General features: G+C 39.3%; 1 protein-coding gene across 1 annotated transcript in view; it reads left to right on the top strand.

The window, feature by feature from the left end:
* LOC147830144 (laminin subunit alpha-3-like) overlaps window positions 1–15,893 on the top strand; it is a 184,926-nt gene that overhangs the window by 99,698 nt on the left and 69,335 nt on the right. Inside the window, exons 4-9 of the mRNA XM_087188732.1 lie at window positions 1,567–1,684; window positions 2,361–2,479; window positions 4,629–4,799; window positions 7,300–7,391; window positions 13,321–13,436; window positions 14,271–14,389. Coding sequence (XP_087044858.1) covers window positions 1,567–1,684; window positions 2,361–2,479; window positions 4,629–4,799; window positions 7,300–7,391; window positions 13,321–13,436; window positions 14,271–14,389 — 735 coding nt within the window. The remainder of the gene's footprint in view (window positions 1–1,566; window positions 1,685–2,360; window positions 2,480–4,628; window positions 4,800–7,299; window positions 7,392–13,320; window positions 13,437–14,270; window positions 14,390–15,893) is intronic.

The raw sequence follows: 15,893 nt of genomic DNA, 5'->3' as shown, positions 1-15,893 counted from the left end.
GGGGCAAAAAGCATATGTTGGAGGAAAAATATCCTATTCAACAAGTGGTGCTGGGAAAACTAGTGATCTATTTGCAGAAGAGTGAAACTGCACCCTTATCTCTCAGCATAAACTAAATTAAAATAAAAATGGATCAAAGATCTAAACTTTAAAACAGAAACATTGAACTTACTGGAAGATAAAATGGGTAAAACACGTGACATACGTGTAGGAAAAGACTTTCTAAACAGAACTTCAATCACACAAGAAATATCAAGAATCAACAAATTGGATTATATCAGACTAAAATGCTCCTGTATAGCAAAAGAACAAATTAGTGGAGCAAAGAGACAAGCTACAGAATGGGAAAAAATTTTGCCAGATACTTCTCAGACAGAGGACTAATCTCTAGAATATACAAATAACTAAAAAAAATTTAAACTACCTAAAATTAAGGACCCAGTGAAGAAATGAGTAAGAAAAACAGACATTTCACAGAGAAAGAAATATAAATGATCAACAAATATATGAAAAAATGTTCCATGTCTGGCCATTAGAGAAATGTAAATTAAAATGATGCTAAAATTCCATCTTACTCCAGAAAGAATGGCACTAATTAAGAAATCAAACAATAACAAACGCTGGCATGGCTGTGGTGAAAAAGTAACCCTCCTGCATTGTTGGTGGGAATGAGAACTAGTACAACCATTATGGAAATTAGCATGGAGATTTCTCAAAGAACCGAAATTAGAAATTCCATACGAACCAGCTATTCCCCTGCTAGGTATCTTCCCCAAAGAGCTTGAGTCATCCTATCATCATACTACAGCAATACTTGCATACCAATATTTATGGCAGCATAGTTTGTAATAGCTGAATCCTGGAAGCAGCCTGTATACCCACCAACAGAAGACTGGATAAAGAAAATGTGGTATCTCTCTCTATATATATTGGAATAGTACTCAGCTATAAAGAATGAGAGATTTATAGGAAAATAGATGCACCTGGAAAATATAACGTTGAGTGAAATAAAACAGACACACAAACTTAACTACCATATGGTATCTCTCATTTGAGTGAGGCAAAGTACAAAGAAGATGATAAAGGGTGGATAGAAAGAGACAAAGGGATGGATCTCTTGCGATAGAGAAGTGGTCCAAGGGAATAAGGGCGAGGGGTGAGGAAGAAGGAAAGAGGAAATGAGAGGAATAATGACGTGCCATGTATAGAAACCTAATAACCACAATGAGTGTAAGCACTATACACTGTAACAGGAGCTAAGACAAATAATATCAACAAGTATGAAAAAGGGGGATGGGGGAACCAGAGGAAGGGGAAGAGGGAGGGGGAAGAGGGAGGGGAAACAGGAGATTAAAAAAAAGTTGTAATATGTACATGTAACCACTCTCCAAGATAATTGTAAACTGCATGCATTGAAAACATGTACTCATAAAAGAAACAAGGGTCTGGATCTTGGGACTGTGATTATGGCTGGATGCATTGCCTTGGGATCAGCATCCTAGAGAAATGGCTGAAGCTGTGGACAAGTGAGGTGACTCCACAACTGTGTCTATTTTGCTTTTTCAGGTCTTCCGTGTGGCCTTTGTTTTCATCAAATTTGCAAATTCTCCTCGCCCATATCGTTGGGTCTTGGAAAGGTCTGTAGACTTTGGAAGCACCTACACACCATGGCAATATTTTGCTGGTAAGTAATCTTGTCTACTGGGTTATAAGAGGAGTTTAATTATTTGATACAGATCAAGACTACGGATTTGATTAGAAAATTAGTCCATCAGTGTGGGTAGGTAGGGACTAATTTTAACCTCCTAAATTGTCCCCAGACCACCTGCGTTTCTCAAGCATGTGTGCATTAATTCCTAGAATCCCACACAAAAAACTGAGGTGGTAGCTCCTTTTATAAGAGTTCTTGCCATTATTTGAGGGTGCTTATTACTGGGCCAGAATTCTAGTCCTTTTTTAAAATGTAGAATTAGGAATCTTCATGGATAATGCACTGTAGATTACCTGACTTTCTTTTCTACATTAATGAAGAATGTCAGTTTCCCTGGACCCTGTGTAAATCGAGGTGAACAGGAATTTTGCTTAAAAGAGTTCTGAGTTTTCCATGAAGACTCCTTGGAGGCTCAATTTGCTGAACAAAGCCTGAGGAGTTAGCACCACATCTCCAAAATTGCCCTTGAAAGTCAAGTAGCTTGACATGATTTGGTATTGTCTTTCATGAACTAAAAACTTATATGTTTTTGTCTGATAGTCTAAAAGACTTCTCTGTTCTTTCTCTTTTCATGTATTATCTTAAGCCTTCTTAAAACATTTTTAAAAATTAAAATATTTTATTTTATAATATTAAAATATTTTCCTAGCATCTTCAGAAGACTGTATGGAACACTTTGGGAAGGTGGCAGATGAACCTCTCACCAGGGACGATGATGTACCCTGTGTCACGAGATATTCCAGGAATATACCTTTGGAAGATGGAGAGGTAAGTAGGTTTGGGGGGCTGTGAGCAGTGAGACTCGGAAATGAGCATGAGAATATCAAATTTTTCATAGTTTTGAAAATTGCGCTTTCAGGGAGATATAATATACTATAGATCAAGATGGAAACCAGCACCTGGGACTGAATGATTAAGCAATCACATCGAGACTCCCAGAGTGAGTGGAATTGGAAATTGTGTTTGGAGTCTTGAATTCTCCTCAGGAAGTCAGAATTTGGGGTTTAAGGTCTACAGGTCTTGAGTTCTCCTTTCTGGTGATAGATTGAGAAGGTAGGTTACTGCTAGCTGAAGCTATGCCTCCCGCCCTCTCTTCACTCATTACCCCCAGTCAGAGCGAGGAGGCCAAGTTCAGGGCAGTCCTGAGCCATGACCCCTTTTGGCAAGATGAACATTACCTGTTGGGGAGAAGAAAATTGCGGTACCTTTGGGGTTTCATCTGTCCCTAGAAAAGTCAGCCTGTCTGTTGTTAGGGGCGGTGGGCAAACAGGTGGGGAAAATCAGAGAAGAATTCCATGGAAATGATGAGGCCATAATGAATATGGTCTGAGTTTTAAATAAACTTCCAGTAAGAGTATCAGTCTTCCTCTCTTTAAGAAGAGAGATCTCGCTGGGCAGGGTGGTGCATGCCTGTGATCTCAGCACTCAGGAGGCTCAGGCAGGAGGATCACTGGGAGTTCAAGGCCAGCCTAGGCTATATAGTGAGTTCTAAAAAAGAAAAAGAAGAGAGATTCTGCTTGAGCAGCTATATCCAGTGTCGTCCAAAAATCCATGAGCATTTCATGTTTCAAATGGTTGAGACTTGGTCTTCATCAGTTCAAGCTTTAAAATAAAACCTAGGTTTTGGATAGGTGTAGGAGTTTTCTAGGTTCATTTTTTCAACTTCATTTGGATTTTTGGATTGCTTCAGCTTTGCTTCTTTGATGGAGCTTGACATAGTTATTTCCTATTTATAGATTTTAACATTATATGTTCAATATTTCATAATATGGCAGCCCACAAAACATTGGTAGAACAAAGGGTTTTTATAAAATTAAAACAACATTGAGATACTGTTTTACTCCAGAAAGAATGGCTCTCATCAAAAAATCAAATAATAACAAATGCTGGCAAGGATGTAGGGGAAAAGGAACCTTTCTACATTGCTGGTGGAAATGTAAAATAGTACAACTGCTACAGAGGTCAGTGTGAAGATTCCTCAAAAAGCTAGAAGTAGAAAGCCCATTTGATCCAGCTCTTCGCCTTTTAGGAATCTTCCTGAAAGAGAGAAAGATATCATATTGCAGGAATACATACATAGCCATGTTAATAGCAGCATAATTCATAGTAGCTAACTCTTGGAAATGGCCTGTATGCTCACCAACAGATGAATGAAGAAAATGTGGTCTTTATACACAGTGGAGCACTACTGTATCATAAAGATAAACTTGAAGCTTTTGTAGGTAAATGGATGCAACTTGAGACCATAACACATGTGTATTAAGTTTTTGAAACAGATCAGACACATAAGCTTAAATATGGCATAGGTTCTCTTACATGAGAAACTTGAGAGAGAACAAATTAGAAGTTGGACACATAGTAAGTAGAGAGATCTTTCTCAAATGCATGGCAGAATAAAAGATAGAGGGGGAAGAAAGGGAAGGAAAGGAGATGGGAAAAAGAACAAAACTGAAGGGTGAAAGTGATGGAAACAGAGCTTCTGCACATGAGAAGGCGGCAAGAGTTGGAAGGAGCAAGGAGGGAGCAGACAGGTAGGGGATGAAAACAAAATAGAGAAAAAAGAATTAAGATATATTATGTACACGGACCAACTCCACACAATCGTTATAATCATTATGTACTGCAAACATGTACAAATAAAAAAATAAAATGGGTGAAAAATGAAAAAAAAATGAAATGGCAACATTGAGAGCCCAGGTTTCAAAGACGATTTATTGCCAGAGCTTGGAACCAGGAAGGGGGAGTGAAGATGCCACTAGCAGTGATCTCTAGACATAGACAAGCTTGGAAACCACCTACACACATCTCGTAGCTCAGAGTAACCAAGTGCTTTGCGGTGTGCCTTACTGTTACATACTTGCTACTCAATTTTGATGAAAAGACTTTCTTTCCCCCCTCCTGTATGTGCTTATTTTAGATTAAGGTGTCCTTGATCCTCAACCGTCCAAGTACAAAAACTTCAAGTTTCTCAAATACCTTGAGGGAGTTTATGCAGGCAACAAACATTCGTCTGCGTTTTCTCCAACCCAACAGCTTTTTCGGCTATCACATCTCCGGATATTTGAGGGATCAAAGCCTCACTCGGCGGGTAAGTGGTGTTTTACAAGTCCCTCATCAGCAACATTTGTTTTGTTCCTTTTTTTGCTTATAAATTAATTCCCTGGAACTCTTTTAAGTAACCTTTATGTCCATTAGTGGTGCAGGCATGGGGGTTATTCTTGTCTGAAATATTAGATGTAATTAGGAATCTGGCTGTTTGAAGAAAATTTATTGCATTCAAAGATGAAAGGCAAAAGCTTATAGTCAGCCTGGTGTTTGCATGGTCTAACTCCTACTGCAATCAACAGTTCCCAAATCTCAGAGGGTTAATGAAATAAAAGTGTGTTTCTTGCTCATGTCACAGTCCAGGTTAAGTCAGCAGGTGAGACTGGCAACACGTAGTCAGTCACTCAAGGAACCAGGCTTTCTCTCCCGGAGGACCTCAGGCCTGCAGACGTGGATAGAGTGAGTGTAGAGATCTACCTGTTCCTGGTCACAGTAGCCATCTCTGCTGGCAAGAAGTGGTCATATTATAGCCCATGTAGGCATAGGAGGCTGAGTAATGTAACCTAGCTGATGTGGAGAAGGTAGATACCAGTGAGCTCTGTTGTTCCCTATGGTGTTGCATGCCCACCCCGGACATCTCTCATTCTCAGGTGTCAGGACAGACAGTAGCTCTGCCTCCTGGCCACAGGGGATACTGCAGAATAAGTGCCCATCTATCACTCTTCTCTCACCCTCTGATCTCCAGCAGGTGCCTCCTCTTGGCCAAAGCCAACAGGAAGCCAGGGAGCCACAGAGCCCATGATTGTAGCCCAGAGAGTTCAGCTTCAGGGCAGAAGGCAGGCCCTGCCTGGAAGGGTGAATTGGAGATGTCCAGTGCACCTTCTAGAGTTGGTTTCTCATGTAGGTAATAGCAAAGAGCTGGGTAGAGAGGTGGGGGATATATTTTGTTTTTAGTATTTTGCAGAAAGGTCAGGGGTTTTGGGTGTAGGTGGCCCAGCTTCTCCATTTGCTGCCCGCTTGGTTTTTCTCTGAACCGCCATGTAGATAGGGACTGAGTTGGAGCCAAAGATACATAGATAGATATATAGATAGATAGATAGATAGATAGATAGATAGATAGATAGATAGTTGGGATTGCTGGTCAACTGCAGCTACATTCTAGCTTGCCACTGTCTTTCCCCCATAAGTTGTCTTTTTGAGGGTTGCAAGATTTGTGCTCTTGTCTATATTGTCTACTTTTCCACTTAGGTAGACATAGGCTTTCCATTAAGTAATGCTTTATGGAGAATACCCCATACATAATCCTGAACCCTCCAACCTAAGCTGGTTCTGTAATGGAGGAGGAGCACAATGTCAGCTCTCCCATCACATACCCCTTGTGCTGCTGACCCAGTGCTTCTCTTTCTTGGCTGTACCCTGAACACACATGGAAAGAGAGACTTGTGTGGCTGTCAGCACCAAAAGCACTGGTAACCCTGACTTTATCTAGTGTTACCAGAGGGGTTGTTAATGGTTTGGACTAAGCCAGGTGTTGCCAGGAAGCTTTGACACTTGATCAATATTTAATTAGGGAACCCCAACTTCAAATCAATAGGGCTCCTTAAGATGACTGCACTCAGCAACAAGACAAATACAGAAACCTCCTTGTCCTTGAGAATTCAAAGACATCCTTGCTGACAGGTATTCTCACCTGCAGCATAGCTCAAAGGGAAAGACTGTTCCACTCTTTACACTTCTCCCGTCCCATGCCATCTCCTGCCAAGTCTGGGAAGGTGGGGACTACCTACTGTTGCTGGAGGAGAGGCCCCCAACACGCTGGCATGGTTCCTTGCCATTGAGGTGGCCTGTGCATATTTGCACAGCTGAAAGCTGGCTCAGTCTGGCCTTTCTGGAGAGTAAGCCCCTGATTTTGGCCTTTTGACTCTAAACTAGCAAAGTTTTAACAACTGCCAACAACTGGCGGTCCACCTTTATAAATATTCTTTCCCTTCCTGCAGGCTAGGATGGTAGGTTGTACAATTTTTTTTGTTATTGTTTTTGGTTTTTTCTTTCTTTTTTTTTTGTTACCAGGGATAGAACTTGGGACCTTGCGCTTGTGAGGCAGGTGGGGGAACCACTGAGCTAAATCCCTGGCCCGGTTGCACAATTTTTGGTACAGAATTTATTTTTGGAAAATAAATATTTTAAGCTTCTAAAATCCAGATTTACAAACAGACCAAGAAACTTGGAAGCACTTAATGTCTTTCCAGTAGGCTATGAATATGATTATTTTTGAAGAAAATTTTCCTTTATGCATTTAAAGCAATTTTTTTTAAATGGACAAATTTAGAAGTTCTTTAAAATTAAGTGTGATTGAAGAATGCATTTATTTTATAAGACAGGATACCTAAGGCTCTTTTTTGTGTTGAGTTCAGCAGGAGAATTGGTCCAAGAATACAGAATAAAAGAGAAGCCGAGTCAATGCTAATGTGGCTTAAAGATGAGTGAGAGATGATTATGTTGCTGTTTAGTAAAACTGGCCTGTTCCATTTTCCGTTGTGTAGTATTACTACAGCGTAAAGGATATCAGCATTGGTGGGTGGTGTTCTTGCAATGGCCATGCTGAAGAGTGCAACACAAACAATCCCCAAAAACGGTATGTACACTGTGCAGCTTTTCCAGTCTTGTTATGAATAAGTCTAATTATTTCAGCGGATGTTTGCATCCCATTAAATATTTCTAGTCTCCTGCCTGCAACCAGAATGTTTCAGGGTCAACAGAAATGACGTGTGCACACCTCTCCTCCTGTAGCCCTCTATTTCCTTCTGCAGATCCCCAGTAGCCCCATGGCAGACATGATTAATCAATCACAGCACTCCATGGATGATATGGGAGACAGCCACCACCCCTAACAGAAGCAGGTGCCCCAGGCAGCCACTAATCATTTTGTTCCCTGTAATTTGATTTTCCATTTTCTTGGTTGTGGGGTCTGCCATGTTTGATGTTTTCTATCTCAAGGTGGAATAGCCACAGAAGGTAAGAGCACACCCTGGGTCTGACCCACAATGAACATATTCTCATGCAAACAGAAAACCTATGTCACTGCCGTTCAAGACATGATGAACTAGCTAGTCAAATGAATTTCAGCCCTGGTTAAATTCTGCCTACGCAGAGGAATTCAATGATGAAAAAAAATCTGTTTCTAAATCATCTATGTGAGGATGGTGTTTATAAATGTTCAAATAATGCTTTTTTCTAGTTCGAATTATACTTAAGTGATCTAAAAGAATTATGAAGGGAAATAAAGCTATTTAATTTATTTTTATTTTTTTAACTATTTAATCTAGGTGCTTTTTGGGGGTACTAAAAGTACCCATATAAAAAGTACTTGATGAGAAGTGAAACCCAGAGTAAATCTGGAACCATCATGAATTTTGAACATTTATTACAAAGAAATTATTCAAATATCCTAAACACACAAGTCACACTCATTGTTTGATGTCATTTGTCCCAGAAGACGGATAGTGATTGGATTTCACTAGAATGGGGCTTCTGGGCAGGCCAGGGTGAGCTCTGTTGTTATTTTTATGACATTCTTTTTCTGTTCTTCCTATGGCAGTGTAGTTGGTGCTACTCCCCAGTTAGCATATTCTATCCAGTCGGCTTAAGGTGAAAGTCACCATTTTTTTCCCCTATGGACCACCATGAATAGAGCTGGTCCTAGATGCAAATGACAGAATTTAAGCCTCCTTTTGTGACTTATCTGATGTTGCAAGACAAGCCATTAATAATTGATTAAATTTGGCAAGATAAGTAAATTTTATTTATCATCCCTGGTTTAATGAAATGGGAGGGTTGTAGATTTTCAAATCCTTTTAAAATATATTTTTTAATTGTAGTAAAATGCACATTACCAACTCTTTCATTTTGACCATTTTAAGTGGTGTTGGGTACATTCACAAATGTTATGAAAGCAAATGCCAGCTGTCTTTTTATCTTGCAAAAGTGAAACTCCATCCGAATTAAACAACCATTCACCTGTACCTGCCACACTCCGCCAAGCACAGTGCCTCTTTTGGTCAGTATTAATGTGATGATGTGAGAGAAATCGAAGAAGTGGGAATTTACAGTATTTGTCTTTTGGTAGCTGGTTTAATTCACTTAGCATAATGTCTTCAAGTTTCATCTAAGTTGAGCAATTTCCTTCCCTTTTAAGGCTCAACAGAATTTCATTGTCTGTATAGGAGCACATTTTGTGTATTCATCCATCCAAATGTTGCCATCCCTCCTTGGTGATCAGGGGGTGTCTCTGAGGGTGCTTGTCCACCCAGTGACTGATGTGCAGTTAGCGAGGGCTTGCTCATTAATGACTGTCCTGTCTTGACCGTGTACCCCTCTGGAGGGTAGGGCTTTACAATACTAAAGCAGATAAGTCCTGAGTTGGAGAAAGAGGAAAAACAAAGTAGTGCCCTGTAGGACAGGAATGGAAGCCATTAGAGAAGGACTCAGCTTCCCCCTTAGAAGGGCTGCCAAATCCTGTTGACCCTGACAGACCTGGATGACTTTTGTCCTGGGTAGTAAATATCTCCCAATATGTGCAAATAGAGAGGCTATCTCCCTATGCCTTGGTGAAAAGCTCAGTTTGCCAGTCCACTCCAATGTGACTACCTTGCTTTCCTTTGTCTACTTGTTTTCTCCTGCTTGACAGACTGAACTTGAGCAAATGCTGATGAAATCTACACCTAGGAACAAGAGAAAAAACTTACAGTATTCTCTTCTTCCCAGTACCAGGGATGAAACTCAGAACCTTGCGCTTGCAAGGCATGTGCAGTGCCCCTGAGCTAAATCCCTGGCCCTCTTATAGTATTCTTAAGGGGATTCAGTGACTTAGTGGAGGGAGCCAAGGCTGCATAATCATTAAGTTAGTTGCTAATCAGGCAGAAGCCTTTAACCAAGGATGTATACCATACTGACTTTGATGGATGGATAGATGGAACACACGTTTAGTTCTGAGCTTCCTAGCAGCCAATTTAAAAGGTTTTCATATTTATTGCTTTCATATTTATTTTATTTCACTTGTTTTTATGTTGGTTACACAGGTTAGTGGGTTTCATTTTAGCAGATTGCACATGTATATCATAGTTTGACAATTTCAGCTCCCCTCATCACTTCCCTCACCCTCCTTCCTGCTAATTTCGCGTTTTGGGGGGAGATTCAATGTGTATAATATATTTTGCTCATATCCATTCCCTCCATTGTCTGCCCTTTCATTCCCTCCCCTCCCTCTTATTTCCTTCCTCTTGTCTAATAATAATCTCACTTCTGCTTTCTTATAGTCTTTTTAAGATTCTGCATATTACGGAGGACATGCAATATTATCTTTCTGTTCTGACTTATTTTGCTCAACACGATGGTCCCCAGATCCATCTATTTTCTTGCAAATGACAGAATTTCATTTTTTCTTTTGGCTGAATAATATTCCACTGTGTGTATACACTACACCTTTATCCATTCGTCTAGTGATTGTTATCTAGGCTGGTTCCATACCTTGGCTATTGTGATTGTGCCACAGTGAACATGGGTGTGCAGGGGTCCCTGTAGAATGCCCACTTTAATTGGTTTAGGTACATACTAAGGAGTGGTACAGCAGAATCAAATGGTAACTATTTTTTGTTTCTTGAGGAACCTCCATACTGATTTCCACTGATTTACATTCCTCCCAGCAGTGTAGAAGGGTTCCTTTGTCCTGCATCTTCACCAGCAGTTATTGTTTTTCATATTTTTGATGATAATCATTGGGACTGGGGTAAGATGGAATCTCAGTGTAGTTTTGATTTACATTTCATTTGGTTTCATATTTCACTTTGATTAGAACCTAAAAACTAATCAATACCATAGGAGAAACAGGTCATAGATATTGGGACTAGATAAGAATGTTCCCTGGGGGTTGGGCAGAGAGGTCATTATGAAAAGGATTCTCTACCGAATGATATGTTTTATAACATTGTTATAGCAGGCACAAGGACAAATGTTCTAAATAACCTTTAGCCTAGACTGAGAAGTATTTAGCAAGAGCAATGACAATATGACTTAGACAGGTACTCAACCTCCTGTCTTTTTTTTTTTTTTGATACTGTGCTCAATTGTTAATTTCGCTCTGAGGATAGATGGACCATATGTTCTTCAAGCAATGGTCCCTAAATATTCATTCAGCCCAGCATATGCCAAGTATTTCATGGGCATTGAGCTGAATTACCTCTCTGAGAGAGCCCTTTTGGAGTCCAGCAGCTGTGCGCTGCCAGCTAGGTTATGTCCATGCCCTTCAAGAGGCTGTTGCTCAGGGAGTGAGATGACACATGCTTGAAGGAGTGTGACTGAATCCGTGCCACCCCACCTCCCCTGGAAGGAGAGCTGAGGGGATCTCACAGCCCTGCCGGAAACTTCTTCGACAACTGCTTGGAATCCTCTTGCCAGCATAGATGAGTGGAAACTCAAAGCTTGGAGTTCTAACCCAATACCAAAGCAACAGCCATTTCATTTTTTTTTATAAGGGAAAATGTTTATGAATTTAGGGTAGGCAAGAACTTCCTAGCATACAAAAGACATGATGTATAAAAGAAAAATTGATAAATGAGAGTCCATCAAAATTTAGAACTTTAAATGACATCGTTAAAATGAAAAGTAGTCTTTAAACAGACCATATTTACAATGCATATAACCTATGACAAGAATATATAGAGAACTCTTACAGCTCATTTATAGACAACCCAATTAAAAAGTAGACACAAGAAGATGATAAATAGCCAGTACAGCACAAGGAAAGGTGTGCAACTCTAGAATCAGAAAAATACTAATCAGTACAATAACAAGATTGAATTATACACTCACTAGGGAGATGAAGTTAAGTTTTAAAAGCCTTATCATGACTTTTTCTTTTTGTTGGATTCTCCCCCATTACATTTAATTTGTCACGCCCCGTGGATTCCTTCTGCTGGGCTTCCTGGGGTTGTGATCCTCGTTGTCTTTTCCTAGGATATTGTCCAAACTTTTTTGGAGTGCCGGTTTGGTATTCATGAAGTTTCTAAGGTGCTCTTTATCATGAAAGTATCTTATTTCTCCATCAATTTTGAAAGATAGTTTTTCAGGGTACATCAATCTAGGTTGGAGGCTGTTTTCCTTTAGGGCTTGAAATACATCACTCCAAGCTCTTCTTGCCTTGAGGGTTTGCATTGAGAAGTCTGCTGTGATTCTGATGGGCTTTCCTTTGTATGTGATTTGTTTCTTTTCTCTCACTGCTTATAGAACTTTGTTCTTCTGCTGGTTTTCTGGAATCCTAACTATTATATGCCCATGTGTAGATTTTTTTTGATTAAGGATAGCTGGAGTCCTATATGCCTCACTTATCTGTATGTCAAGTTCTTTTCCCCTCCTTGGGAAGTTTTCTGGCATCACTTCTGTGAACAGCTTTTTTATGTCATCTGCACTCGCTCCTGTTTCTTCGTTGACTCCAATCAGTCTTATGTTATTCTTCTTTGCATCATCTAGTGGCTGCTGGATTGCTTTCTCATAGTCCCTTACAATTTTGAAGCAATTTTTCTTTTCCTGCTCACTAATTGCAATCTTATCTTCTATATGTGAAATTCTGTCCTCACATTGGTTCATTGTGCTGTGTAAACTTTCAGTGGAGTTTTTAATCTCCTGGAAATCTGTTTGCATCTGTTTTATGGATTCCATTTGTTTCCTATGTTGCAATTCCATCATGTTCCTCAGATCCTCTATTTTTTTTATGTGTCCTCTCTAGATTTATTAATCATGTCTTGCACTATGAGCAAAATCTTTGCTGTTTTCTGAGAAATTATTTCTGATTTCATTTTTCCCAGATCCTCTTTTGTTGCCAGTTCAGGGAGTCCAGGTTGTTGAGTATCAGATTGTTCCATCTTGTTTCCCTTTGGGGTTGCTCTAGGTGATCTGGAAGGAACAGCCATTTCATTTTAAAATGGAAAAATTTTAAGACAAATGTGAGACTTTTAGATTTTTACACCTTTGCCTTGCCAAGTGATCTCAGCTTTTGGCCCTGTGATGGAGCAGAGTATTCTGATATTTTTATTGCAGCTGTCACTTGATCAGTAAATCTCTGTGGGTGACCATAGGTTAGGAGTAGGAAGCATAAGCAGACCTTTCTCCAGGACTACTCCAGACACTGGTAAAGCTGTGATACTGAACACCTCCCAGAAACCTTAGCACTTGCTTGTTCGTTGGCTTATCTATTGTAACATAATGTGGTAGAGAAGAAAGAGTGGGGGCTACTGAGTCAAACTTAGGTTTGAAATCTGGTTCTCCATTTATCACTGCTTGACTTTTGGCAAGTATACTACCTCTGCATTTTAGTTTCACCATTGCTGATAAGAAGCAAGGATATGGAGGGCTTGAAATCATATACACAAAATGCTTTGTTATCATAATTACTCAATGAATCTTGCATGGATGACCCTTTGATGTATTCTCATGTCACTCTGGCACACAGGAACAAATGATCTTACCCAAAATTTTTCAATCACTGCAATATGCTTTGCTTACACACTCAGGTACCAGTGTGAATGCCAGCACAACACTTGTGGGGAGACATGCAATACCTGCTGTCCTGGGTTCAATCAGAAGCCCTGGCAGCCAGCAACATCACAGCAAAGCAATGAGTGTGAAGGTGGGTGCTGGGTGGGGCTGGCTTCTCCCTTCTCCACCTGAGAATGATGCCATGTTTTCCCAAGCCTATGAAGAGGCTGGATTACATCAGCTTTAGGACTCAGGTCTGTTACTGTATAGAAATTCTCCCTTATCCTTGGGGTAAGTGCCCAGATGCCCTAGAATCAAGGATAGTACTGAATCTTGTATATGTCATATTTTTCCTGTATATATATATACCTCTGATAAAGTTGAATTTATAAACTAACACGGAAAGGGATAACAAGCGCTAATAACAAAGTAGAACAGTCATAACAATATACGAATATAAAATTGGCAGCATTTCTACTCTTGTTCTTTGGGGCCACTATTAAGGAAACAAGGGTTATGTAACCCTTTGAGCCTCAGTTTTTCTATCTGGGGTGTAGAATACTGTTACTTTAGAGTGTTACTGAGTAGATTGTGTGATAATGTGTGTAAAACACTTTTCACAGTAGGTGAGTATGTGAGCTCACAGTATGAATCAATTATTATTAGTAGTAATATCAGTAATAGTAATAGTCTTTGTGCATGAAGTTTAATTGTCATTTTGGTGCATCTTAATTTGTTATAATTGCATATCTTACTTTTCAAAAAAGAGGAATCACTCTCATTTAATATCAAATAGAAAGAGCTATACATAATTTAAAGTTATATACTGGACTTTGTGTAAAAATCCCTAAAATTCTTCTCTAAGAGTAGCCCTGGTATTCCAGAAAGGACTTTACTATAGCTCAATAAGCAGTAATACCATCTGGGAGTTTACTAAGTGTCTCATAGTAATGATAGAATATTGATCTAGTATGCTTCTTTTCAGCCTGCAATTGCCATGGCCATGCCACAGACTGTTACTATGATCCAAATGTTGAAGACCAGCATAAAAGCTTGAAGACCAAAGGCATCCATACAGGTGGAGTGGTCTGCATCAATTGTCAGGTGAGGAACAAGTTAAATCAAAGTGGATTTAATAGGGCACGAGCATTCTGTAAGCCCTGCTCTCAAAGTGATGTCAAAAAGTAAGATGCAATTAAAAGTCTTTTCTGAGACCATTTCTCCACTTTTGGCCACAAAAGGTCTTATTAGCTAGATGTAATTTAGGAATCATAAAAAAGTGGACTGAGGTTTGATTCTCTGAACTCCTTTGAGTATGTCAATCTTTGCCTAAATAGAGAGGAGAGTTCCTGACTACTATCCATCTTGTGGTGGAGAGGCTCCACAGTAGGAGGGGCAAATAGGCATGGACTTCAGTACTGACCTTAAATCCTGCTTTCAGGCAGATTCTGAGTCTAGATACACTGAGGAAGTGCATCATGATTGGTTCATGATGTTTGCCAAGATACTGAATATGAAGCACCATTATTCACCTCTTCTAGGACAGCTGGGTTCACTGGAATCCTGGCAAACTAGGAGAAGTGAACTTCTGCAGTTTGATAAAGGACAGTTATTGAAATCCAACAACTACCATCACATTAGTGGTAACATTAAACTCTTTTGTTCTAAATACTGTAACAAAATGAGGATGTTTACTCTTTTTCACTTCTGTTAAACACTAATCTAGAGTTCTTTTTGGGGGGGCAGTACCAGGAATCGAACTCCAGTCCTTGCGCTTGCAGGGCAGGTGGTGGCACCACTGAGCTAAATCCCCAGCCCTAATCTAGAGTTCTTAACCATTGTGATAAGGCATGAAAAAGAAATGAAAGGAAAGAAGAAGTAAAATTGATGCTATTTTCAGGTGACATGATTATTTATATAGAAAATCCTAAGGCATATATAGAATGATGCCTAGAACTAATAAGTGAATTTAGGAAGATTGCAAGATACAAGGATAATATATAAAAATGAATTGGAGTGTTATATACTACCAGCAGGGAACAATAAGAAAATGAAGTAAAAATTCAATTTAAAAATGTAAAAAAATACTTAGGAATAAACATAACAAAGGCATACAAGACCTCTATACAGTACTAAAGTCATAAAACATTACTGAGAGAAATTTAGAAAGATCTAAATAAATGGGAAGGAGGAGATAATGGATAACCATGTTTCTGGATTGAAAGGTTCAATATTAAGATGTCAGTTCTCCTCAAGTTGATCCAAAGATGGGTAGGAGTTGACAAACGGACTCAAAAGTATATGTAGATGTAAATTGCCTACAGTATCCAAAATCATCTGGAGAATTATCATCATCATAAAGAAATGATTCATATTCAAAGAGATAGATTATGTCTACCCTGATTGAATCATTATGAAACATACATAGGTATGGAAACATTACATGGTACTCCATAGCTATATACAACCTTTATGGCCTTCTGTAGCTTTTAAAATAGATTTAAATAAGATAAAGAGCTGGAAGATTTATATTATTTTACTCCAAGACTAACTATAAGGGTACAGTAATCAAGACAATGAGATTTTGACATAAAGTAACAGAGTTGGG

Source organism: Heterocephalus glaber, unplaced genomic scaffold (genome assembly GCF_053883595.1).
Source record: "Heterocephalus glaber isolate CG9 unplaced genomic scaffold, H.glaber_assembly_v1.0 deba00000331, whole genome shotgun sequence".
Taxonomy (NCBI): domain Eukaryota; kingdom Metazoa; phylum Chordata; class Mammalia; order Rodentia; family Bathyergidae; genus Heterocephalus; species Heterocephalus glaber.
The sequence above is the reverse complement of the archived record's forward strand: the minus strand, read 5'-3'. Positions and strand labels throughout refer to the sequence as shown.